Source organism: Danio rerio, chromosome 14 (genome assembly GCF_049306965.1).
Source record: "Danio rerio strain Tuebingen ecotype United States chromosome 14, GRCz12tu, whole genome shotgun sequence".
Taxonomy (NCBI): domain Eukaryota; kingdom Metazoa; phylum Chordata; class Actinopteri; order Cypriniformes; family Danionidae; genus Danio; species Danio rerio.
In genome coordinates this window covers 25,883,751-25,909,853 of record NC_133189.1, presented here as the reverse complement: position 1 = coordinate 25,909,853, position 26,103 = coordinate 25,883,751, and the positions used below count along the sequence as shown (strand labels likewise).

The window sequence follows — 26,103 nt, the reverse complement described above, 5'->3', positions numbered from 1 at the left end:
AACCATGGGCCTCATGGGAAAGTAAATTGGTCCATTAGATGCACACTTTAGTATTTTTCCATATACTATGAATTTGTACACACTACTCCATTTACATACTAGTTGTATCCTAAATGACACACTATACATGCACTTTTACACTATAAACTCAATAGTGCAGTGTTTGTGTTTAGTGTTATGCCAAATTGACCCTTTTTTTTTTTTTGTACTAACCAGAAATTCATAGTTTCCAAGATGACGAGAGGGGTCTGGATGCAGACCTGATGCAGAGCAATCTGAGCTGCATCCAATGCTTTTTAATGGGCTCACCTAACCCTAACCATCACAGTGACGTCACTCACTTCATTGAGTGCATTGTGTCTGACATAGAATCGCTGAGTGATGCAATCTCAGCTTGCATCATAAAGGCTGCATCCAGATGCTATTGAAGATGATGCTTAACATTTGTTAAATTATAGTAAAATAAATCACCAAACTTAAAAATAGTACCTTTCATGAGTACCACAGCAATTGGGAGGAGGTATAATTGTATCCATTGGAGAATTTTGCTTGCACTTGAGTCATAGCTTAATGACTAACTGGACCAGGTCCACTACCCAATGAACCCTTTTCACATTTTTTTCACACGTTTTTTTCAGTAGCGGATGTCATCATAGTTGGGTAAATTTAGAGCACAGTGAATGTGAAGAGTAACAAATATTTTTTACAATCTTATTGTCTGAAATAATAAAAGAAAAACTCCACGAGCCTTTCAGAAAGAGTAAAAAATAAAATAAAGAATAGAGTGAGACTGATGACAGCTGCTAGAGGAGAGAATAATGTCAAATTTGCTGTCCCGCCCATAGAAGCTGCATTACAAACACCTTGCATAAGCGATCATTTGCTTTTAATAATTTGACGCAACAGTGATGTAATACGTACATAAATACATATAAACGTTCATACGTTTTTAAAAATCTAAATATTAAAAACTTTCAAGGATTTAAGATTATGATGAACGTTAAATGCGTCATAACAGTCTTGTGAAAAGGGTCCATTGACAATCGTCTCCAGCTCCCCAACCCTAAACCCAACCATCACAGTCGTATGAGCATTAACTCTGGGCATTACAAGGCCCACCATATTGGACCAGGTCCACTGCGTCATCGTGATACTGTGAAATCATGAAAATAAAAAAAGTCTAACCTCAGCACCAGGGGTTTAAAGTAGCAAATAACAAATACTTTTATGACTGTAACTAGTAATCATTTTTCAAATTGTAATTTACTAGTTTTAAAATGGTGTACTTTTACTTTTCCTTGAGTACATTTTTATTGCATTATCGGTACTTTTACTTCACTGTTTTCCTTCAACCTGCAGTCACTAATTTATTTATTTGTCTATGGTGATTGGCTAAGTACAAAAATCAGTCCTGTGATTCCTGTCCAATCAAATCACACATAGAAAGTAAATCGCATCTGAACAACCTCAAGACATAGGCCCTTTATAAATGCAGCAAACTGTTTGAAACCATTAAAAATGTCCAAGAAGATGTCCAAAACATTGCACGCAATGACCCAGAGACCGTCACTGATAAGAAAATAAAGGATATTGACTTTATGAAGACTGAAATCACCAAACAGCCTTAAACAATCACTAAATGGATCGAAGAATTAGAAAAAAGGGCAGAATGAAGGAAGAGCCAAACAAGGAATGGAAGGAAGGACCAAATAAAGGAAAGAAGGACCGAACTGGGCGGTTCATTCCGCTGTGGCGACCCCTGATGAATAACGGGAATTAGCTGAAAAGAAAATGAATGAATGAGGACTGAACTAATGAAGGAAGCAAAGACCAAATGAATGAAGGACTGAACAAACTAAGGAACGAAGGAGAAATGAATGAATGAATACATGAACAAAGAACCAAATGAAGGAAGGAACAAAAGAATGAAGGAATGAATAAAGGAGTGAACAAATGAAGGAAGAAACAAACAGACGAATGTATGAATGAAGGACATAACACACAAACAATTAAAGGAAGGAAGGATCATTAAATGCACTACAGAATGTTACATCCTGCACAAACTGAATGCAAATGCATCAACTTTTAACAGCTTAACACTCACTATACTCTTAACTTATAAAAGAGCTTCTTTTTACTCGTAATATTCACAACAGATACTTTTACTCTACTTGCATTTTTGGTCAAGTAATGGTACTTTTACTTGAGTATTATTTTTCAGTACTCTTTCCACCACAGCTCAGCCCCCATTAGCCCCTCCACTTCTGCAATGTGATCAAAACTGTCAGCGTTTAGTGCAGGAAAGTGTGTTCAACATTCCACACTTCTATTTATCAGTTGAATATGTACTTGACCTGGGTATTAAAGGGTGAAATGTACAGTTTTGTTTGATGTGTGATGTAATTTGAACTGAACCATGAGGACTGGGCTGGACACAGAGTAACTCCTCCACCTTTTTAAAACAGCCAATAACGTTTTGTTTTTATCAAACTGCCAGTGGGAGTAGTTAAGCTCAAGTGCAAGAGCATCTTAAAGAGGCCGGAACATGTCAGAAACAAGGGAGCGTTTGATTGGTCAGAAGATTTAATGAGAAACTGAATTATGAGAGGAGAAAAAAAAAACGTAATCTCTACAAATTGCAAGCTTTACACCTTCCTAATGCAAACTTTGTCACTGTTCTGGAGAAAAAAAGCTTATAGACTAACTTTAGACTGAAAATAACATCTAAAAAACTATATTTTGATTTCATGTATACTTTATATTGCACAAAGTGAAAATTAAGCAGATAGTGCAACTTACACTATTTATACCACAAAATGGCATAGAATAGTGCCTATTTGGAACACACTCGCTGGTTTTCACGTAATGTGTGAGTGTGATTTTAAATGCACTTCAGAACTACTGGTATAATAGATAAATGAAGGTTGCTTTGATAAACGGAGCAGGTGTAAAGAGGTTACTGTCCCTTTAAGAGACGCGGGCTGACTGAGCGCATATGCAGCGGCTCCCCGTCATCATCACTGCTGTACTGAGAGACACAGACACACAAGATAAACCGGGATTCCTCCTGTTATTCAGCATCACTCCTGTCGGGTCGGAATGGAGATGTTGAATAATCGACTAAAATAAGGAAAAGTCCTGCTGAGCTCAAGATGGTGTCGTGGATCATTTCGCGGATGGTGGTGTGAGTGTTTATGCGGCGCGCGCGTGTTTGCGTTGTGTGTTGCTGCGGATACATGATCCTTTTGAATGAAAATAGCGTTTTATGCTTATTTTTTAAAAGTTGAATCATTTACATTTGGAGTTCAGGGTTTTTTAAAGATAATATAATCAAATTACTTGCATTAAAAAGGTAAATGAGCTAAACAAAGCGATGACTTCATCCAGACGAGGGTTCACCATTTGTGTTGTTTGTTGTGAGATGTTCACCTGAAGCAAAATGCCCTGTGGTGTGATATTGTGACGTAATTTACCAAACACTTCTATGTAAAATATGAAATGTAGAAATATTTGATTTTAAAAGAAATGGGCAGGTTTCAAACATCCCATATGTTCTGCATGCAGTACATCCATCACATCAGCTCATATAACAGTTACAGAATATGATGTCACAAACATTTCAGTATTTAAAGCAAGAGATAATGCATGTTAAAGAATGGGTTTCTAAGGATTTTCTTTAAAAGCCTACCTGCCCAGCTGATTTGTCTATGCTGGTAATGTTACGTAATGTGAAGGAGGCCAATCTGTTCCATATGACTCACATATTTCTCATGCTTGGGTCTCAGGTGGGTTGTGGGATTTACAGTCAAGTGACTTTGATTCTCATCAGAGTCCATCAACTCCGATTACAAATTTCCTGAGGGATCAAATACTTGGACATTATCCCAAAGTCAAATGGGAGAGGTTGAATTCATTGTTATGACTTTGGTTGGTCTGGATCTAGGCCATTAGAAACAAAGATCAAGCATCATTATCATGGTTTTGCTGAATCTCACGGAATGCTCTTCGCTGTGGCTTTAACTGTAGCAAGCAGATGCATTATGGGAGCTGAAATGGGACAGTGGGCATGTGGTCTGCCATGCGCCAGACTGCCTCGCTATCCTTCATTATGCATTACACACAAGTGCACATTTGGTATAGTGCATCATAAGTGCAACTATGCTTTAAAAATATTAGGTTGTTTCAACTCAAATTTGGGTAAAACAGTTACAACCAGCTGCTGGATTTTTCTAAAAATATATACATTTTTAAACTCAACAATTAGGTTTGTCTATATTTTACCCAAATTTGAGTTAAATCAACACAGTATTTTTAGAGTGCATGCTTTTAAGCCATAGAACATTGAATTGGGACACACTCATGATAACTACTGTCTGCACTGCACTAGGTGTGGTCTGTCCGGTATCCTGACATCTTCTATTTGATCTCCCATTGCACAGCGTTCAGATTTTGTCACATCAGCACTAAAATAGCATGTTTGTAGGACAGCACGTGTCTAAATGCGTGCTCCACATGCAGCTCATCTATCTAATCTAGTCTCTCTGTGTGTAGATCCGTCTCCATGCGCTTTAACTCCCTTTCATAAATGATTCACTTAATGGGCTGTTTGCTTTCAATGGCATCATGAAACATGCTGGTTTGTGTACAGTAGGGCTGGTATTTGTTTTAATAAAGTTTGCTCTGAGTAACTTTGATCACAAAGTCTGATTTTGTTTGTGGATACTTATTCTACTTTAGCATCAATGGAAATAGGCAGCCTCTTAAGTGTTGTAATAGTGAGTTTAAGTTGAGGTAATGGTGCAAGTGAAATTTTATATGCTGTGGTGAGATTGTGTGTCTGTTGGGAGTAATGTAGACTCAATGGGAATCTTTTCTCTCTGTAGCCTTGCTTTCGGGACTCTCTATCCTGCCTATTCCTCATATAAGGCTGTGAAGACGAAAAATGTCAAGGAATATGTGAGTATTTGATTGTTGTTTTTATTTGAATATGACAACCCATCTGATTGAATCTGGATTGTTTTAAACCACATATTAAAATAATTGTAATTAAAATATGAAACATTTTAGAATATTAATTTAATATTCTCTATATATTTAATAGTTGCCAGTCAAAATAAATACTAGTTTTTATTTTTACAAAATTCTACATGCAGAATGAAGATGAGGTCTTCATTCATACTTTATGAATATTTTATGGAGTTTTAACTTTATTTTTATACATTAAAATATTTTACAGAACAAAACAGTCAGTGACAGCAGCAGTTATTTAAAAAAAATAAGAAGAAGTAACACTACCAGTAAATAAAAACAATATACAAAGACGCATACATCATTTTCAAATTTCAAAGGATACAGTTTGGAATATTATAGTAACAGTAACATCCAGTAACAGGTGAATATCCAATTTCAATTGAAGTTGAGCAGTCTTATATTCTTTATATAAATATATAAAAGTTCTTCTAGCCACTGTGCAATTGTTGAAGGGTGTGGCCTCATCCAATTTATTGTTAAAGTTATTATTGCACTTTGTAAAAGTATATGTAGTATCTATCTAATCTCTATCTCTCTCTCTCTCTCTCTCTCTCTCTCTCTCTCTCTCTCTCTCTCTCTCTCTCTCTCTCTCTCTCTCTCTCTCTCTCTCTCTCTCTCTCTCTCTCTCTCTCTCTCTATATATATATATATATATATATATATATATATGGGGTAACCCTTCAAGCAACAAAAAAAGGGGTGTAAAAGGTAGCTGTAGTTGCATAATTTTCATTATCTCTATCTTTACCCCTTGCCAAAATACCAGTACCTTCGGACATTTCCAAACTATATGTGTGTGATTACCTACATTCCCGCAACCCCTCCAGCATTACTCTGACTGTGGACTGTTAACATATTTTGACACCATCAATGGTGTTTTAAAAAAACTATTTTTTGTTTTCCAGTTATGGCCCCCTACTGAGATTCTGAAAGTTTTCCCAAATCTCATCCTCAATTTTTTTTGTGAATCTCAGATTCCCACTTTGCCTTAATATTAGGAGTTTTATTTTTAAACTTCTTGTTTCATAATTTTTATGAAATATTGAAATCTATCTTTGCACTTTTAATATGGTTTATAAAAGGTAAGTGAATTCTAACAGCTCAAACTTTTCTGTAACTGCTGTAGTGCTGTGCATCTGTTTAACCCTTTGAGGTTCCGTGCAGACTGACTGATTGACTGACTGACAGGTGCATGATGCGTAAAGCTAGCAAATACGATGTAGCTTTCAGTCAAGATGAACACAGTTTCTTCAGTTACTTTACTTCAGGACGCATTAATGCCGCTCTGTAGGTCTAATTGGACACATTCATAAATATTCCTAGCAAATCTAATAAATGTTGGAGACATACTCACTACAGAAATGCGCTAAATCGCATTTCATGTCATATTTAAACAACAAAGCTGTTTACAAGAAGTCAACGTATGTGCGCGTTGTCATTGTCTTTTCATCACACAGTGTGTGCACTTGAACCGTAAGTGAGAGAGGAAACATATAGCAAGACATAATCATTAAAATAATGATTTCTATTAAAAGTGTGAAAAAGGTTTTGTGATATAATAATAACAGCGGGGTATTAAATAAATGCATATTTTCAGTAGAGTGAGCAATTTGAGGAAGTCTGCTGTTTTATTTGACAGGAGACAAAAACATGTATTTGGGAAAAAACACCCTATGCTGGTTCTTAAAAAGGATTCAGTCAGTGTTTTCGTTTTGTAATATAAATTTTAAAAAATGGTCTATACCCATAGCATGATATGAAATGCTATGAATGTATGAAAATCCAAGTTATATTTGCTTAGCATATTACTAAACTATACTACGTAGCAAATCATAGCATAGGTTCTCGTTTGAAAGACTTTTTTGTATATTAAGTGCTCAGCATAATTGAGTAATTGAAAATTAATATTATTATCCATTCCTCAGTGAATATAGGCAATGTATTTTGATGCATTTAAACAAAACCTATTTATTAAACGGATATATTTTTATCTTATTATTTATAGTCACTATACATGTTTAGAATCTGAAAGATAATACAATTAAATTCAAGAAAAATGTTGCAAAAAAAAAAAAAAAAAAGGACAACCTGCAAAATTTTAACAAAATTTTTAAATTTTTTTTATTTGTATTTAATATTTTTTTATAACATAAATGTGAGTGTACTAGTTTTTGGATCGTTATCTTAAGTTATTTTGCTGGGTAAGCTCCAGATATGGCTTCAGTACTGACTAATCTAATGTATATGCAAACATAACATTGTATAGCTTCCTATGACAAATATGATTTTAAAGAGAGTTGGGAGGGGTACACTTGTATATGCTGAGCACTGTTTATTTTTGGAAACCACATCAGTCTTGGGATGTCAGGATGCTGGTTGCTATAGAAACCACTAGGCCAGCAGTTTGCTCCCTCAGACACCATTTTTAGCATCTCTGTCATCTGTATTACAAATTAATCAGCCTTCCATTCATTTAGAAATGTGTAACATTTTAAAACATTTTATTTATTTATTTATTTTTTTGTGAAACAGGATTTATAAATGCATATGCTGCTAAAGATGCCCATCAAACAATGTGTAATTTGATAATTGCTCAGTTGGTTATTACTGTTATTGGCAGTGCATATGAAGACACACTGACAATGTAGTAGCAATGATGGTTTTTTAAAGTGAGGCACTCATGCGTAAAGCACAAGGCTATATTCAGCATGAGCATGTGAACTGATGTCATACACGCACGTGCTTGATCATAACATGTGTGTGTTTCCATCCTCAGGTGAAGTGGATGATGTACTGGATAGTGTTCGCTTTATTTACCACAGCCGAGACCATCACAGACATGCTTCTCTCTTGGTCAGTCACTTGTTAATAATGTCATTTTGACTGTTTAAGATATATTTGTCTTCACTTTTAACATTTTTATTGAATGGAGTATAATTTTGGTTTAAAACATTTGGCTGGTTTTTAATTTAGAATTTTTATTTTTAGAAAAGTATCGCATTATGCTGTTTTAAAGGTTTTTAATTTTGTTTTGATGTCTCCGCAATACATTTAACATTAAAGTAAAAAACAACAACAACAAATGTTCTTAATTTTCATATACATTGGAATATTACACACACACACACACACACACACACACACACACACACACACACACACACACACACACACATAATGGGTTGATCTTTTCTCAATAAATCAGGGGTTCTCAAACTTTTCAGCCCACGAACCCCTAAATAACAATGCCAGTGACTCGCGACCCCCACCTCTAAGGTATATACATGCAAATGTTGCACACACAACAGTAGGCCTATATAAACACAAGCATATTGACAACACAAAAAGTGCAACAATCTAACAACCACAGTCTATATTTTATAGATTAATTTATTAATTTGTTTAGTTTTTAATATTAACCTTACCTAGTGAGACTGGTGGAATCGGACACAATGTTTTAAAGTCTATTCTTGGTTTAATTTTGGAGACCATCACCATGATCATCCTCAGTGTTCAGTAGTGGCCTGTATTTATTTTAATGTATTTGTTTGATATAAAGGTGTCAAAGTTTAACCTGGTGCTATAAAATCAGTCTGCTGCTGCTTACGCTATTGCTGTGTTGTTAACCTTATGTAAACACACAGTCCTATGAAAATAAATTTAAAGGCTGATGGCCTTTTATTTGGATGTTGTTGCTTTTTAATGCAAACAATAACTTTAATTTTTTTTATTATTTGGTTTATGGATAAAAATGGCAATTCTAATAGTTTAATAAAATTTATTTGACTTTTGGAAATCACCAAGCGACCCCCTATCATAATCCTGCGGCCCTTCAAAAAGACTGTGATCTTTGCTACTTTACAGATATTTTACATTCACAGACATATATTTTAAACTTGTTGTATGTATTTTTTTCACTCTTCTAAAGCATAACAATACCATAATATGTTTGCAGATATTTAAGAAGCATGCTAAGTGGACATACTTTATCTGAAAGACATGCTCAAGTCAAGTTATTATTCTTAGAGTTCGTTCGTTGTTTAAATGTCTGTCTTTGTTTTGTGTTTTAACTCTTCCCACTGCCAGCTTACCCAATTACACATCGGCATATTGGGCTGCCTTGGCAGACTACACAGCTTATTTAATTTCAGTCATGAAGACTGCCTTAATGAATGCATGCACAGCCAAAAAATGTGAACTTCAGAGGATGGTAGCAGCCTCTGAAACGAGACGCAGATTCAGATTTCTTTTAATCCGCAAATATTGTAAAAATGATCTGAGCAGCTTGCATTGTAAGGCTCGGTCTTGATATGCATGCACCCTTTGTGTTGTCAGTCTGGCAACCTGCATGAGGGTCAGACAGGACTAGGGGTGGAGTTAAAAAAAAAAAAAACTTTCTCCAATATTTTGGATTTGGACTTCAATAACTAGTTCAACCACTAGGTGTCAATCCTACAAACTGCACCTTTTACGCATTACATGATTAAAACTGCAAAAACATGATGTTATGGTTAGTAATTAGATTATTAATTTGACTTACTGTAATGTTTATATGTTGACCTCCTTTTTTCCCCAGGTTTCCATTTTATTTTGAGCTGAAGATTGCCTTTGTTATCTGGCTCTTGTCCCCATACACAAAGGGTTCCAGCGTGCTGTACCGCAAGTTTGTGCATCCCACGCTGTCAAATAAAGAAAGGGTAAACATCATCTTGTTTTCAAACAGGTTTCCTGAAATCTCCACCAATCTCCACCAATCATTTGTTTTGCATGATGCATATGTTTGTTGCAGGAAATTGATGAGTACATAACTCAAGCTAAAGACCGCAGTTATGATACCATGATGCGGTTTGGGAGGAGAGGACTCAACATTGCAGCTACTGCAGCAGTCACAGCTGCCACAAAGGTGAAATCATTGTTTTTGTGCTTGTTTCGTTGTGTTGTAAGTCAGGGATCAACACTTTTATATAAATATTAAATGTATTTATATTTTTGGAATTATCCCTTTCATTTTATTGAAATATACTGAAAACATTTTTATTTTTGGGTTTGTAAGGTTTTTAACAAATCTATTTAAAATAAGTTTCTTGTATTCAACAATGTCGAATTAGTTTGATTTGAGTAAAACTGTGAAATATTTCTAGAATTGTATATGTAATTGTAAATGTAATGTTTGTTTGTGTTTGCAAAGCTCAATTTTCAGAATCCAATACAATTTTCATTGTCACACAAACCTTCAGAAATCATTCTAATACATGGATGGATTTTAAACTGAATTGCTGATTATTATCATGTTTTTAATGAAGCCAATATCAGAATTGCTTTACAAAAGTTTAAAAGAACAGCGTTTGCTTAAAATATAAATCTTGACAATATTATGAACGATTTTTGTTGTCACTTTTTGGTCAATTTAATGCATCTTTGCTAAATAAAAGTATTAAGATATAATAATTAATAAAAAGAAAACCTGTCCTGACAAAATTTTGAAGGTTAAACAGTAATTATACATTATTTTATGAAATAAGAATGCCAGAAAATTTAATATACTTAAAAAAAATTAAATATAGGCCAGGGGATTAAAATGTTGAACTACTGATCTGGCAGGACTTAAAGCATAGATTATTTGGATCTGTAGGGGCTAGTAGTAAGATGTTTCTGTGAATATTTTTAGGTCAGTATGGCAGAGCCACTTTTCAATAATTGTCCTTTATTGAAACTCGTGAGCAAACAACTGTGTCACATGTACAAATGCAGTAAAATGGTGCATCCTGAATAAGAATATGCGATTTTGTAATGTCTGTCTTGTGTTAATGAATTACAGGGTCAGGGTGTGTTATCAGAGAAGCTGCGCAGCTTCAGCATGCAGGATCTGACTCTGATTCAGAATGAAGATGAGCTGCAGCTGGACGGAGGAGATGACACGCACACTGCAGCCACGCTACCTCGTGCTAAAACAGCAACTCGCACAGGTAAAGTGCTGCTGTCCTCCTCAATGTGTTTGTGTGGTCAGTAAAGTATGTTCACTTGGTCATTGTTTGGTTTCAACAGGCGTAACGAGTGTGACTCCCTAAATTTAATCCTGTACATACAAGAGCAGACAGATGGATTGAAAAATGCTGACGTGTAACACTAGTAAATCCACTGCTTTAATGCCTGTAACCATAGCGACAGATAACTTTAGTAAATATTACTTTTTAATACAGGTCATTTTTATAACGGCTTTTCCTGTTCAAACCAAGATTATTATAGTTTTGCTTAGTACACAAGGTTATTCTTTTTAATTATTTTATGTTATGTTAGGAAATGTTTTAAATTATTATTATTTTTTTTAAATACAACATTTGAAGGTGCTGTAAATTTAATTTCTTTTTTTTTAGCTTTAATCTTCTGAACACATTTGTATTTAGTTTTTGTTTATTTAACGTGACTTTTAGATTTAGTCATTAGTTTAGCAGAGTAAACAACACATCTAGTGTAGCAAAGTTTAGTGTTTGTACCTCTTACATCAAGTAATAATATAGTTGTTTGAACAAACACTGAACGCAAAACCTTACAAATTTTGCTTAATGAATAGAAGTAAAAATTTAGTTATTCAGAAAATATTCCTTATATTAATGGCCATATAATATGCATAGTACTTAGCTAGCTGGCCTTCGTTGCACTCAGCCCCCTAAACCTCATTCCCATCCAGGTGCCCCCACCCCCACTGGTCCTACTGTACCCAACCCGTGCTGAGCTAAAATCGAACTGGCAATTCTTTGTATGGGAGTCAGTTGCTCTAACAAAGAGGCTAAAGACCATGGCCTCCAGCATTGTTCGTCTGTTACATGTATATTAGAGGTGTAAACTTAATTAATTATAATTAATTATTTGTAGCCTACCGTTTCAACTACCTGACCCGCATGGTCTTTGCTTTACCCATAACCAAGTTATAAATACATAAAAAAGAGAAGTTACACACAAGTCACCACCCCTCAATCACTTTTTCCGCAGGACTCGGGCATGAAAAGCAGAGTGATCTGTGTCATTATAATGGCGTCCACAAACTTGGTTGGTAAAAAAGGTGCAACAGCAGCCATTAATCTGTATCTGAGCAAACAGTATCTGAGGTTTTCGCTAAATTGACTGAGTACAAGCATGAAAGCGAAAGATTGAAGTAGTGAACTGATGCTGTGACATGTTACCTGATAGATTCAAAAGACTGAGTCGTTAGATAGAGATGAGATTAAATAATACGTTTAACAACTATAGTGAGACGCAATCCAGCGGTACATCCTTGATAAACTGTCCGACGTGCACTGCTCTCTGGGGTTTTGTGCTTAACGCACCTGCTGACTGCCTGGAGCTCAGACGTGTGCATACAATGCAGCGTATAACAGTGTCTGTGTGTGTGGTCAAGTGATGTGCGTTTACAGCAGTATAGTGTGGACTGAGATTGGTTCAGAAAATGCTAGGTGAAACGCCATCGTGGACGTGGATCATTTTTTTATTCTAAAATGCCATTATAAAACGTGTAAACGGCCTAATAGTGTGTTTTCGCGAGCTGGTAGCTGCTGTGATGGGCAGGGCGGAGGATCGTGATGCTGGCCCAGTATCGGCGATGGACAATGGCATCGTCTATTAACCCAACCTTAGTGTGAACCTACACTGGTCTCACGGGTTCGGTTATGATAATCATGTCATCAATCCTATTCAATTCGATAATACAGTGCATTGACAATGCTTTACATACACAATTTTATATTTTACGTCACAGCACAACAATTCTAGTAGTAAAATGTACAAATATATTTATTTATTATTTGTAATATAAATTTGTCCTTTTATAGCTGTTAGATATAAGTAGTGTACCTTTAAAAACTCAAGTACATGCACAGAACAACATGAGCATTTATAGCAAATAAACAAATGTAAATATCGCTTTGTCAGCATTGTCGAGCGAGTTCCTACACCCCTATCATAGATATATACACTAGATATCGCATAGGGACCCTGAGCATGCGTCAATAGCGCCGCCACATTGGTACAGTGCTCCTAGGACAAATGTCATTCAACCGCACTAGTCAAGACAGTATTATTACGTGAAGATGCGGGACTTTAGCGCTGTCTACGGGTGTAGAAACGTGCAAACAAAGAAAACAAAGCACAAAGGCAGAACATTTCATAGGTAATATTATGTTTTTTTCTGTTTTTTTCTGTTCTGAACTTTTGTGCTAATCAGGTAACGTTATTGATGATAACAGTCACCTACTGCATTCACCATACGGCAAAGCAGCTCCAACTCGCACTAAACACTCGGCTTATGCTAGTTTTGTTGAATAAAATCAGCAAACAATGCAAAAGAAATATGACAACGAGATGCTGCGCTGCCAGAAACTTGTATTATTGTCGGCTAACGTTAGTGAAAGAGTCGTTCGGGGGATTCATTCACAAACGAATCGCTCCCTCCGTCAGTATGAGAAGTGAAAGCAGAAGAGGAGGTGTGTTTCAGGACACGGATTAGATTAAATTTAACAGGGAGGGTGAATAGTACATTTCTATACACACAAACACAAGCTTTTTGTCAGTAATGCCCGTGCGGTCACTGATCCATCAATGTAGAAAAGTGATGTAAAATTATAATTTTCGTAATTAGAAAAATAAAATTACATACTAACATCCAGGAAAACTCCCGATCATAGATATATGTGTATATGTGTATATCTCTGGCTTTGCAAGGCCACAGTCCTCCACTTTACCTTGGTCCCGCATTCATTTCAAAGGAGCGCTACCCTGTAGCAAGATGGCGGCGCTATTGACGCATTCCGTCCAATAGACAGCAATAGGCCAGGCGACATCTAGTGTATATATCTATGCACCCCTATGATGGGTCAAGTGTTCAACAGAAAGGGCCACGATTGGCTCTACACTCTAGTGCTGTTCACCGATAAGTGACACTGACAAACGGCAGTGGCCATCACAGCTAATTTATGATGGATGCGTAGGAGAAAACTCACTCTGCAGGCATGCGCCAGTATCAGTAAAAAACTATACAGCAAATGCACAGTTAATTGTGCAGAGTTTCTGCTTTTATTTTTAATCGTTGGAGCATTTCAATTACTCAAACTTGTCTCCCTTGCCATAGTACACTAATGCAATATAGTGTATATTAGATAAATGACATTAGTATGTGATAACCAATTATGACCCATTACTGAACCGATACCGAATTGTCAATTAACCGAAATAATTGAAACATTTAATTTTGACACCTATATATATATATATATATATATATATATATATATATATATATATATATATATATATATATATATATATATATATATATATATATATATATATATATATATACGTTTTTTTATTTTAAAAAAATGTGTGACTGTTTAAGCGCTATCTACAGGTATTTCTCTAAACAGCCGATGGTCAGATTTTCGGCTACAGAATATGAATTTATTGATTCTGAAAGCTATTTATTATTTGTGCTAAAAATTATTTTAGGAAAGATATTCAGTGACTTTTGAGTTTTATTTAGTTTATATTTTGTGAATTTGAAAAAAAAAGTAATTTTAGTAAGTTTCAGTTAACAGTTTTTTTTTTTTTAATCAATAGATTTAGTTTTCATTTTTTAAAATAACCTTGGTTCAAACACACACATACACAGTGTGTGTGTGTGTGTGAGTGTGTGTGAGTGTGTGTGAGTGTGTGTGAGTGTGTGTGAGTGTGTGTGAGTGTGTGTGAGTGTGTGTGAGTGTGTGTGAGTGAGTGAGTGTGTGTGTGTGTGTGAGTCTGTGAGTGTGAGTGTGTGTGTGTGAGTGTGCGTATTTGCTGACTCATTGAAAGCCGCTCTGCAGGCTGCCTTTGTCTCAGCCTGTTTATAATGCTGATGCTGATGTGACCAGCATGTGATTCAGCTGCCTACTGGACAAGAGCAAGGAGGTCAGTCTGCAGGAGTTTGTTCATGCACAACTGCACATTGTTTTTCAGTTGTTGGATGAATTTCGGCACTCATTCTAGTAGTTTAGCCTCTTCACACACAGTGACGTCATGCTACTTGAAGTTCATGGCCCTTGTGTGAGGCTTTACAGTGAACATGAATGAAGAATGGTTCAGAGGTGATGATATTAATAATTAGATGTATATTGATTCTGTTAGCTCACTGAGAGCCTTCATTGAATTACGGAGCGTTGAAGATGCATTGTGAATGGACAAGCAAAAGGCTTTTCTAAAATAGTCTTTGTGTTTTAGGCTGTGAATGAGGTCTGGCAAGCTTTAAATGCCAAAGAGAGTCTCATCACAATGAAATACCCGAGAGCCATTTTTCACACTACCAGGGAAAATTTCATGCTATGGTTTGATGTAGTGGATCCATTTCCCTCACATGACCTCTGCACTTATTTTCTATCCAATTTTTAACCCTCTCTTTGAAACGCCCTGTAATCAGGTGTACTGAAATCAAGACTTGCAAGAAATGTCTACTTCTGTTAATTGGTAATGGTTTTGCATTTTAAAATAATAGAAGCTGTGAATTATTTTCAAATGGTATGGGTCATTTGGGTTACAAAAAAAATGCTTTGTATATTTTAATATGCAGCTGAAATTATTAACCAAGGAATTTCACAATATTTCTTATGATATTTTTTCTTCTGAAGAAAGCCTTTTTTATTTTGGCTAGAATAAAAGGAGTTTTAAATTTTGTTTTAAAACAATTTTAAGGACATTATTAGCCCCCTTTTAGTTTTTGTATATAGAAATATAAAAAATATATTATTTATAACATATTCCAAATTATATATATTTTTTTTACCATTGTTTACAGAACAAACATTCAGATATGTAGTAAAATATTATGTCATCATGGCAAAGATAAAATAAATCTGTTATTAGAAATAACTTTTTTTTTAAACTATTATGTTTAGAAATGTGCTGAAAAAAATCTTCTTTCAGTTAAACAGAAATTGGGGGGAAATATACAGGATGGCTACGAATTTTGACTTTAAACTGTATACGTAACAAACAAGGCCATATTATAGTAACACACAGCAAAATTCTTGTTACTCACACCTGTGTGTTGTGGCAGTATGGATTCAATATACCTTTTTCTTTTAAAGCACTTGATGCAATGCAGATTGTGTCAAAGTTGCTTTCAAAGGATGAACAGGCAATATTAATCATTACTTAGTTGCTAAGCCATAACAAACTGGCATAGTCAAGTTTACTCCTCTTTATTCCTGCCCATTTCTCTAATATCCAACACACTTATTATGAGAATTCATGGTTGGCTTGCAGCCTAATCTACCCATGCCTTATAAAAGAAACACTCCACTTTATGAAGAACTATAATTTTATAGTCCTCTAGAGTTAAACAGTTGAGTTTTTGAATCCATTTAGCCGATTTCCAAGTCTTGCGGGAGAAATTTCAGCTTCGTTAAGCATAAATGAGCATAAACAATTAGCATCTCGCTAGAAAGGGCCAAAGAGTTGATTAATTGTCCTATTTTAAGCTTGACTTTTCTGTACTGTAGATATATTGTGTTGTAGACCGATAGACAATAGGACTAGGAACTATACTCATTCTGGAGTAATATATAAGGAACTTTGCTGCCATACCATGGTTGGAGCAAGTTCAATGATATTACGCAGCATCTGCTTGCACAGGTAGCGTGCTTCATACATGATGCAGCAACAGAAGAGTCAAGCTTTAAATGGGAATATTGACAGGTCATGTGAGTGAAATGCCAATTGTTTAATCTAATTCAATAAGACTAGAGATTGGCTGAATGGATTAAACATGGTAAACTCAACAGTTTACCTCTAGGGGACTGGTAAAATGAGTATTTTTAAAAAGTGTAGTGTTCCTTGCTAGGACATTATCATCAAAATTTGCTTTACCTATGACATGTAAAGTTTGGGCCATCAGTGTATTTATCCATCTTCAGTACTGGTACATACTACAAGCCATTAAGTAGACGTAGACAATACATAGAATAGAATAGGGGATATTATTGTGGTTTCTTTATCAAGCCACTGAGCTTTTATTATTGTCTATGCATTTGCAGTAAGATGAACATGTTTGAGTATATAAACTACATGCAGAGGGAATGCATAAAAAAAGCTTAATTTTTTTGGAGGAATGTCTTGAAAGACCATCTCATAATCTGACTCTTCAAATAATTTGCCTCCAACTATTAAAAACCAAACATCAACTTGTTGGATGGATGAAGGGTATTCTGATGTCTAAACTGTATCCATCATTCTTGTTTTCCTCAGTACGTGCCACACCCGTACCAGCGGACACTGAGTCACAGCACAGCTCTCGCTCTGATGATCAGTCAGATAGCAGGACTGAGCATTCAGATGAGGATGCAGCTGATAAAGCCCCCAAACGCATCGCAATCACCAGGGCAGCCAAGAAACCAGCTGCTGCTAAGACAGAGGTACATGATTTAGTTCATGTTTGTCCACTGCCTTCTTTTTTTATAAGTTCTTTTGCTTATAGACACACTTTGTTTCTGAAATATGAAAAATCGAAAATTACTCAAATGTTTATTGCTCATCTGCCAAATGATTAAGAGCTTGATATGGTTGTTTATGATGTTTGACACTGATAATGCAGACAAAGACAGTGCATTCAGAAAGCTTTCAGACCTCTTTCTTTCTTTTTTTTTTTTTTTTTTTTTTTTACTTTTTATGGTGTCGCCTTATCCGTAAATGCTTTAAATGAGCTTTTCCCCCCACATCATTATATACTTGCATCCTACAGTGGTCCTGTCACAAATTGATATTTTTCATGTGAATTTTTGGTGGTTTAAAAAAAAAGGCCACAGTGCACACATCTTTTAAGTCCACTTAACCATTGGGTGTCTGATTTGGTCATTTTAAGTTGTACACAAAATACAAAATTGGAGTAATGCAGATTCTTAACTTAAATACAGTGAGAGGGTGCTCGCTGCAGAGCCATTTGAGGAGAGCTGAGCTCCAGCGAGGGGGAGCATGAGCTGTCGCTCCTCCTCCTGTAAGCTGTTTTAATGCGTACACCAACCCCACCCCTAACCCTACCCCCAGTGACATCACTCGTAGAAGAAGTGCAAAAAAGGTGGAGCTCAAGCTTAAGCTCCCCCTCGCTGGAGCTCAGCTCTCCTCAAATGGCTCTGCAGCGAGCACCACTTGAATACAGTTGCCTGCCCTTGGTATGAGAAGTGACCAACCTGCAGTGGGTGTTGTTGAGCTCCAGAGATATGTGGATATGGGTGGAAAAACTTGCTGAAGGACAGCCATCATTGATTTACTTCCCCAATCTGATCTTTATGGCAGATTACCAGAAAGCTGCTTCTCCTCAGTGAAGACATGTGAAATATGTAACAAAAGCAACTAAAGGAATCTCAGATTATGTGGTCTGATTAAACTTCATTACAAACATCAAATCTGCAGGGAAACCAGAGCTGTACTATTTTAGTGGTGATGTATGGTGTGGCTTTGTTTTTCACCTTCAGGGACCAAAGGGACTGGTCAGGGTAATAGGAAAGCTAAATGCAGTTAATTACAGGAATATCCTTAATACCCCAATATTGTGCCAAAGGCTCTCCTTTTCACAGGATAATGCACTTAAGCACATAGGCAAGAAAATACAAGAGCTGCTGGGACAACCACAGAGTTACTGCTCATCATACTCCATTCTAAACCAGAGACCTGATAATGATTTTCCATGGACAGACAGTTCTCATCTAACATGACAGACCGTATTAAAAGGTGTAGTGAAAAAAAAAAAAAAAAAAGATCCTTTGATAGTGAATACATCGACAACTAAGTAGTGTGTTAAAGCTAGGGCTGGGCGAATTAAAAAAGGTATCGTATTTAATGACTGAACACCATTGTCTATGTCTATTTAAAAAAAAATATATAAATAAATAAATATATATATATTTATATATATATATATATATATATATATATATATATATATATATATATATATATATATATATATATATATATATATATATATATATATATATATATATATATATATGAAGGCTATAGTTATTAAAATGTGGCTGCTGAGCACGCGCCTTGGAAGCAATGCCAATAAGCTTAAGGTGTAAATTTGTCATTTCCAATGGAGGTGCACCACTTGCATGACGTGCATATGGGAGCGACGCGCACATGTTGTCCAAGTGGCACATACATGACGCTCTCATTTTCTAGGCGCACCTGGTTGAAAACATTTTAACTTTTCATAATGTTGTGTGTGCTCTGCGTTTCATGAAAGTAAAACTATATGCTTTACACTTTTTATGGAGTATACTTAACTAGACTAATTACCTTAGACGAACATGGTGCATCCAAACACTACAGTGATTTTTACTTTTGTTCTGTGACAAGCAGCAGTGCATCTTGTAAATAAAAAAAGATGCAAGGATGTCGCCAGAGTGGCTTTTAGATTTTTCTTGTGCATCCCAGCCAATAGCACCCCGTCTGTAGGCTTTTGTTTTGCACAGTGTTAATGTAGTCATCCAACTTTACAATTTGTAATGTTGCAATGCAATATGTATTTTAATAATGATAATTGGTTCCTTTACTTGAAAGCTCAGTTTTGATTATCATAATTTTTTTTACAGAGTTTGAGGTTTACTGTATCTTTTTATTATTCAGACCTTTAAAGTTTGCTTTGATTTTTCAGCAATTACACTTTACCATTGCACCCCCTTTGTAATAATTTATTTATCAAATTTAAGAGTCTCCTTAACACTTATATTTATTTTATAATGAAGAAATCAGATATTTTTGTTTTTGACTATAAAAACTATTTGCCTTGGTGATGTTGGTAAATTAAAATAAAGTGGTTAAAAAAATCCTAATAAACCTAAATGGACTGCTAAAAAAATATTCAATAATTATCGATACTGAATCATATGAAACATGATATTGTGTAAATTTTTTTTTTTGCAATATCGCCCAGCCCTAGTTAAAGCTTAAAGTAATTTTGTTTTTTAAATGCATGCAGCTTGATTTTTCTAACCAAACATGCAACTACTTAGTTTGCCCACTGAACCTGGCCATTGTTTCACACAGTCCGAATTGTCATTCTGCATTAACATAAAGGTGTGGTCAAATTAACTGTTTTTCAGTGAACTCCAGTCACTTTAGTAGGAATCCATGTTGTCTGGAATTTGCATGAATAGCAGTTTCCCCACAGTCCCCACAAAACAGTTTCCCCACACCTGATTTCTCAGTGTGCAAATTTGCATTTCCAAAGTAAACCCAGTGAAACAAAAAAAAAAAAAAATGCTTGGTCTGTGCTTCATATTTTGACATGCAATGGATGTTTGCTTCCATGGTTGCACTTTAATGTTCTAAATAAACAGAATGAAGGTGTCTGATTAATTTCTGAATGCACTGCAGTCTGTTATAACCTTTGAACCTTATAACATTATAACCATAAATTAATGTGGTATTAGACCCTTTCACAACTGGTTTCAGCAGTCAACATATTAAATGCCATGCTTAAGTTTTTAGTATTTAAATAAATAAAAGTATGCCTATTTATAAAGCTATACTTCGTATTATCAACTTTTTAAATTGAATCGCAAAAACGTTAGTTAATGCTTATGCAAGGTGTTTCTAATGGCCCGTTTCCACCGAGTGGTACGGTACAGTTTGGTATGGTTTTGTCTTTTTCTACTATCAAAAGGTATTAAAAAGCAAACCGTATTATACCACTATTTGGGTACCCTTTTGAAAGGCTACCTAGAATAACAAAAGGGTACCAAAAGGTAGAGCAAGGCGTGCAGCTATTTGTTTACAGAGATACGTCACTAACGCGTCCAAAAGCCAGGAGATTGAAAACAAATGAAGCGTCATTTTTAAATACATGGCAGAGACATTACACCGTAATAATATATACATATAATAACAAGCCATGGTTGACCTGAGTTTAAACAAACATTGTCGTCTTTTTGATGAACAGCCACAAAGCCAAAAAAAAGAACAGAATTGACCCTGTGTCCCGTAGTTGTTTACAGGCCTGTCTAAAGCGCGAACAGGTTCGCTTTGTCACACATCTTTATTTGAAATAACAAACTTATTGAGCTGATGATAACAAGTGTGTGTGGTTTGCGATCCTTTCAGAATCTGTTTTGCGTCACTCTCGCGTTTGTCAAAGGAGAATCCTGAAAAAAACAAAGGAGCAAATGATTCTTTCAGCAACCTAAAAGATGACCAACCTGCCACGTTTAACTGTAATCATCGCCTTCTGGACCATTATAAACTCTGAATGACGGAATTACTTTCTAACAAGAGGTTACATGTGTTGGTGAAGATACAGATGAGAGGTTTGCACTCAAATAAGGACTAAATGTATGCTGTGTGTTGTTTATCTGTAATTGATTACATATGGTTGACTGTAAGTGTCTGTATGTGTTCATACATGCTGCATTTATTTACTTTACACAATTGCAGGCCATGCAGTAGGCTATTTCGCACATCACTGATTTGCAGTTATAATCAAATAATGTTCATAGAAAAGTTATTAATGAACATTTATACACAATTATTTATGTTTAAAGCATCTGTTTTGTGAGAAGTCCTTCTCATATGATATGCGAACAACCCGTTCAGCTTTACTTTGACATTTCCTTGAATTAGAATGACGTTGACTGAAACTTTGTTGCACACTATGCCCAATGGTACCCTTTTGGCAGTGGAAATTCAAGCTTGATAAAGGTGACCCGTTTCGACCCAAACTGTACCACTTAGTGGAAACAGGACATTATACAGGCTCTATTGATGGGACAGTCAAATTTTGTTCTCCCTCCTGGCTGCCATTATCAGTCTCAGACAATTTTAAAAAATTGTTTCTGAAAGTTGTGAAAGTTATCATGGAGTTTTCTTTTGTTATTTGAGCAAACTGAAATGCAAATGTGTTCATGATACTCTTCACGACACTCTGAGACAACTTCCACTGCTGAGAATCCTGGAAAAGTGAAAGCTCTATTAATTGTACACTTATTTTTTTCTTCTTGTGTTTTGTCCCGATGTCTTCCCCAGCAGACCACCAAGACAGTGAAGAAAGCTCCAAAAAAGAAAACCACCACGGCTAACAACGTTGCTGAATCACCATGAGCCACACGGTGCTCACCAATTCTTGGACAACACAAACATTCACAAGCTTTACCATATTATTAACACCCAACCATTCATGCTGTTTGCTTTTAATGATGTGTACTGACATCCATCGCCTGAGGCTGTTTTTATTTCGGTTTGATGCGGTGAGTAAGTTTAGACATCAGGCTACATACATTCATTTTCCATGTAATAACAGCAGTGTTTCTGCGACATCTCTGTAGGCCTTAATATTAGTGTGCAAAGCCTGAGATCTGGAAGCAGTGCCTGCACATAATCATACATCATCACTTCAGTCCATCCCTGTTTTCCCTAATAGAGGCCAGTTCACTTTTTTTAGCATGTAGGACACACACTATGGGATGAGGGAGAAACGGGAGCAGAAAAGCTGGGCTATTAAATGAATTAGAAACAGACTTGATTTACAACACAAGTACAGGGTCCGTAGAGATGTCTGCTGTCGCTCTGAGCTGTTCTGTTCTCATTCTGGGTCATTGTACGTTCTGAGATTTGTCGTGAATATTCATGATCTCAGAGGTCAGACGTCTACTAGAAGCTTCAGGATCTTCTATGCTCTTGCTGTTATTGGTGCGTTTGTCCAGAGCTGTTCGGCGTGCGTACGCTTTTCTGGTTCTAATTTAACACCCGTCTAGTGGGATGTTACACATTTTGGAAGTATTATTTTAAAAATGCCAGGTCGTTGTTTTGGAAGGGTGCAAGATGAAAGCAAAATTTGTCACTCAAGTTTGATCTCTGAAGATTCACTCTTTTTTTTTTTATTTTTTTTTTTTTTATAGAAAGTCAATCGTTTCAGTGCAGCCAACTATTCATTTTATTGACGCATTTTGCTTGTCGAACTCCAATCCATAACATTTTTTTTTAATGATGCACTGAGCAGTTGGGAGTTAACAGATGGTTCATTGTGGGCAAAATGATCAGCCCTCAGAAGTGGAAATTATTTTTAAAATACACCAGACGGTTTTCGGGCCAACGTATTTTTTAAGACCTCCCCCTATTCGTTCTCTTGAAACTGCATGTAGTCCTAAATCCACATGTGGACCGATGTGTTTGGATTTGGTATTTGGTGCTGATCTTGACTTCAGCTGTTATGGCATTATAACATGCAGCGTTATTAAGAGCCGATAGGTGGCGCTGCTGTACAGCAAAACAGTACAAGAATACTTGCAGATGGAGAATAGGTTTAAATCCGTTGGTTAATTAGCCGAAATATACCCGAATAAATGTTAATTTGTATAATACTATTGACTGTACAAAGTCTGCCTTACTCTGATAGGCTTTTTAAGTTCATGTTTACATATAATATGTCATTTTGTAGGATAGGATGTACAGAAATGTTAATTTTTGTTGTAAAAAGTGTTATTTGTGCATATTTGTGTGGTTTTAATTTACGATGTTTTGTCTTCTCTCTGCCTTTTTTTCTTTTGTTTGAGAAGGACTTTTGATCATTTTATAGTTTAATTAAACAGTGCAAATCATATGTCAGTCCTTGTTTAGACACTCACACGTGTAGTTTATAGCAGATGGATGTTTCTGTAGAAACACGCGGATTAGAAATGACAGATCTGTCATAACACAATGCTGACTTGAATCATCATGATCAATAATTCAGTGTTGCTGATTGGCGACATGACATTTTTCTGTGTCTTAGTCTCCTGAGTAATTCATCTTTTTTTTTTTAAATAAGAAACTTTGAGATTGTTTTTCTTTTAATTAAATGTGTGTGGTTGATGCTCACCAACCCACACAAAAATGACTGTCAGTCTCACTCCTCAGTCTGTTCTTTGTTCTTTTCTTTTTTCGCTCCTTTCCCCCCCTTTTCTTTGGTATTTATTTGCATAATCAGAAATGACAATACGTTTGTTTTCTTTTAATTCGCCAAGGCTTGCGCTGAGTGAGACATGACAAATTGAACATTCACTTTTTCTTTGTTTTTCTGCATTGTGTTGGAAATTGGTATTATTGCATTTGCAGATTTGAACTGAGAGAATAGTCAACCTTAATATATTGTTTGTGCCAATTCTCAATGCTCTTAATATATTACAAGAATGAAAAAGAGACTGCTGCTACATGTGTACTAACTGACCTTGAAATATTATTCAATAAAAATGCAATTACTTCCTGAACGGATTATTTGTTTAATTATTTCGAACCGTTTGTAATCCTGTAAGTACTATAGAAAATAAAATAAACAGTTGTATTAGGCCACATTAATGATTTCCTTTTGCCGTGCCATCTAGATTTAATATCAGCCTTTTATTTTAATAGTGTTTATCAGTAATTTTAATGAATATGCCTCATTTCAACACTGTTAATTGATATATAGATTTGTTTACACTGTAGTTCAAAACAGACTGTCGTACACAGCACAGATAACTCCCAAATCTGCACTGAGATGATCTGTATTAGTGTACTCTTAAAAGAGGACAACCACCAGAGAAAATATTTTGACGATTTGAGAAAATAACCAAGTGGACAATATGAATGTCTTATGACATGGCTGTAATTGAGGATTTCTTCCTTTATATTCATTGATGCTGTTTGTTTTCCAAACCATTCACTGACACTGTGATCACAGCTAATAGCCAGTCGGTGCAATTGTATAAGCATTGTATCCCCAACCATCTCAACCCCTTTTTCTCACTAATTAAAGACACAATTAGTAGGGTAATCCTGTAGCATGAATAATGATAATTAAATGATCTATTTAGAGTGCCATTTTTTTTTACATTACTGACATTAGTTGACATCAGACAAAATTACTTGTAGTACTGTTACTTCTGTAAATTTCAGCGTTTGTACTATAGTTCAGTGTATGACACTGTAGTATGTACAACACTTAGTTAAAACTACAGTACGCTTTAGCATTTATTAGCAATGAACTGATAACTATGTAATACATCTGTTAGTTGGTCTATACTTTAGTTTTTACTATGGTACACTAAGGTTTTTTTGGTATAGTTGTAAACCTATAGTACAGTATTGGGTAATTTGTTTATATTATAATAGTTGTCATATTACCATAGCTGACTATAGAATTACAACAACAATTACTAAAGTGTGGTTCAAAAACACTACAGTATTTACGATAAATTATTACTATCGTAATACCATGTTGGTACACAGGGAGATGTCACAGAAAAATTTGCAACGTATAGATACAACATGCAGCACCTTTAATTCATCTTTATTGTTCAACAGTCAGGTACTGACGCAGGAGCGGATTTAACCAATAGGTGAAGTAAACAGGCGCTTGGGGCCTCAGGAAATTTGGGGGCCCCCAATAAATACGTAGAGGTATAAATTTTACACACGGCATCGTTTTCTATCGTATTTTGTATAGTGAGGGTCTAACAAATTAAGTTTTGACAAAATTCTAACATTTACGCACATTTGTCCCAATCATGGAGCAGTCCAAGTCAGGTGAATATTTAGTTTAAAAACAATTTATTATTTTCAATTTATCCATTTTTTTTTTTTTTTTTTTTGTGAATTGATTTTAAGAAAATAAATTACTTAAAGTGCAGAAATTTCATTAGGGTAAAACATGAAAAAGGACATTCAGTGATTAAAAAAACAAACAAACTGCAAAATAAAAAAATTATAAAACATTTTAGCACTGTTGGGCTCCATGGCTGGAACTGCCAAATCACTAAATCTGCCCCTGCTGATGCGCACAATTCTGACAAAAAGACAGAACAGGACATCAAACTGTCTTTGGAAAATGAAGACACCTGGTAAGCTTGGGTTTTCAGTACAAAACCCGAGGATAGTAATGCTGTTTATGTTTTGACAACTATCTTCAAATACACATCTGGGTTTCCTGTTGGGGTAAGTTACTTTTAAAAGTAACTAATTACTATATTCAGTCACTCCCCAAAAAAGTTACTTGTTTCATTACTTAGTTACATTTTATGGTACGTTACGTTACTTTTG

General features: G+C 35.5%; 2 protein-coding genes across 3 annotated transcripts in view; one reads left to right on the top strand and one right to left on the bottom strand.

The window, feature by feature from the left end:
• aldob (aldolase b, fructose-bisphosphate) overlaps positions 1-26,103 on the bottom strand; it is a 509,131-nt gene that overhangs the window by 7,541 nt on the left and 475,487 nt on the right. The window lies entirely within an intron of this gene.
• Positions 2,998-24,293, top strand: reep2 (receptor accessory protein 2). 2 transcript variants are annotated; one of them, XM_005173132.5, is made up of 8 exons: positions 2,998-3,184; positions 4,884-4,956; positions 7,808-7,884; positions 9,608-9,728; positions 9,821-9,934; positions 10,850-10,997; positions 17,299-17,465; positions 22,078-24,293. In XM_005173132.5, exons 1-8 carry the CDS (start codon positions 3,153-3,155, stop codon positions 22,147-22,149), a joined length of 804 nt encoding a protein of 267 aa, XP_005173189.1. In that variant the 5' UTR covers positions 2,998-3,152; the 3' UTR covers positions 22,150-24,293.

Bases quoted from the DNA above. Each gene is read 5' to 3' on its own strand.
- reep2 (XM_005173132.5), top strand. From the start codon at position 3,153: ATGGTGTCGTGGATCATTTCGCGGATGGTGGT. The intron at 3,185-4,883 runs GTGAGTGTTTAT...TTCTCTCTGTAG, and splicing joins ATCATTTCGCGGATGGTGGT to CCTTGCTTTCGGGACTCTCT. The intron at 4,957-7,807 runs GTGAGTATTTGA...TTCCATCCTCAG, and splicing joins CGAAAAATGTCAAGGAATAT to GTGAAGTGGATGATGTACTG.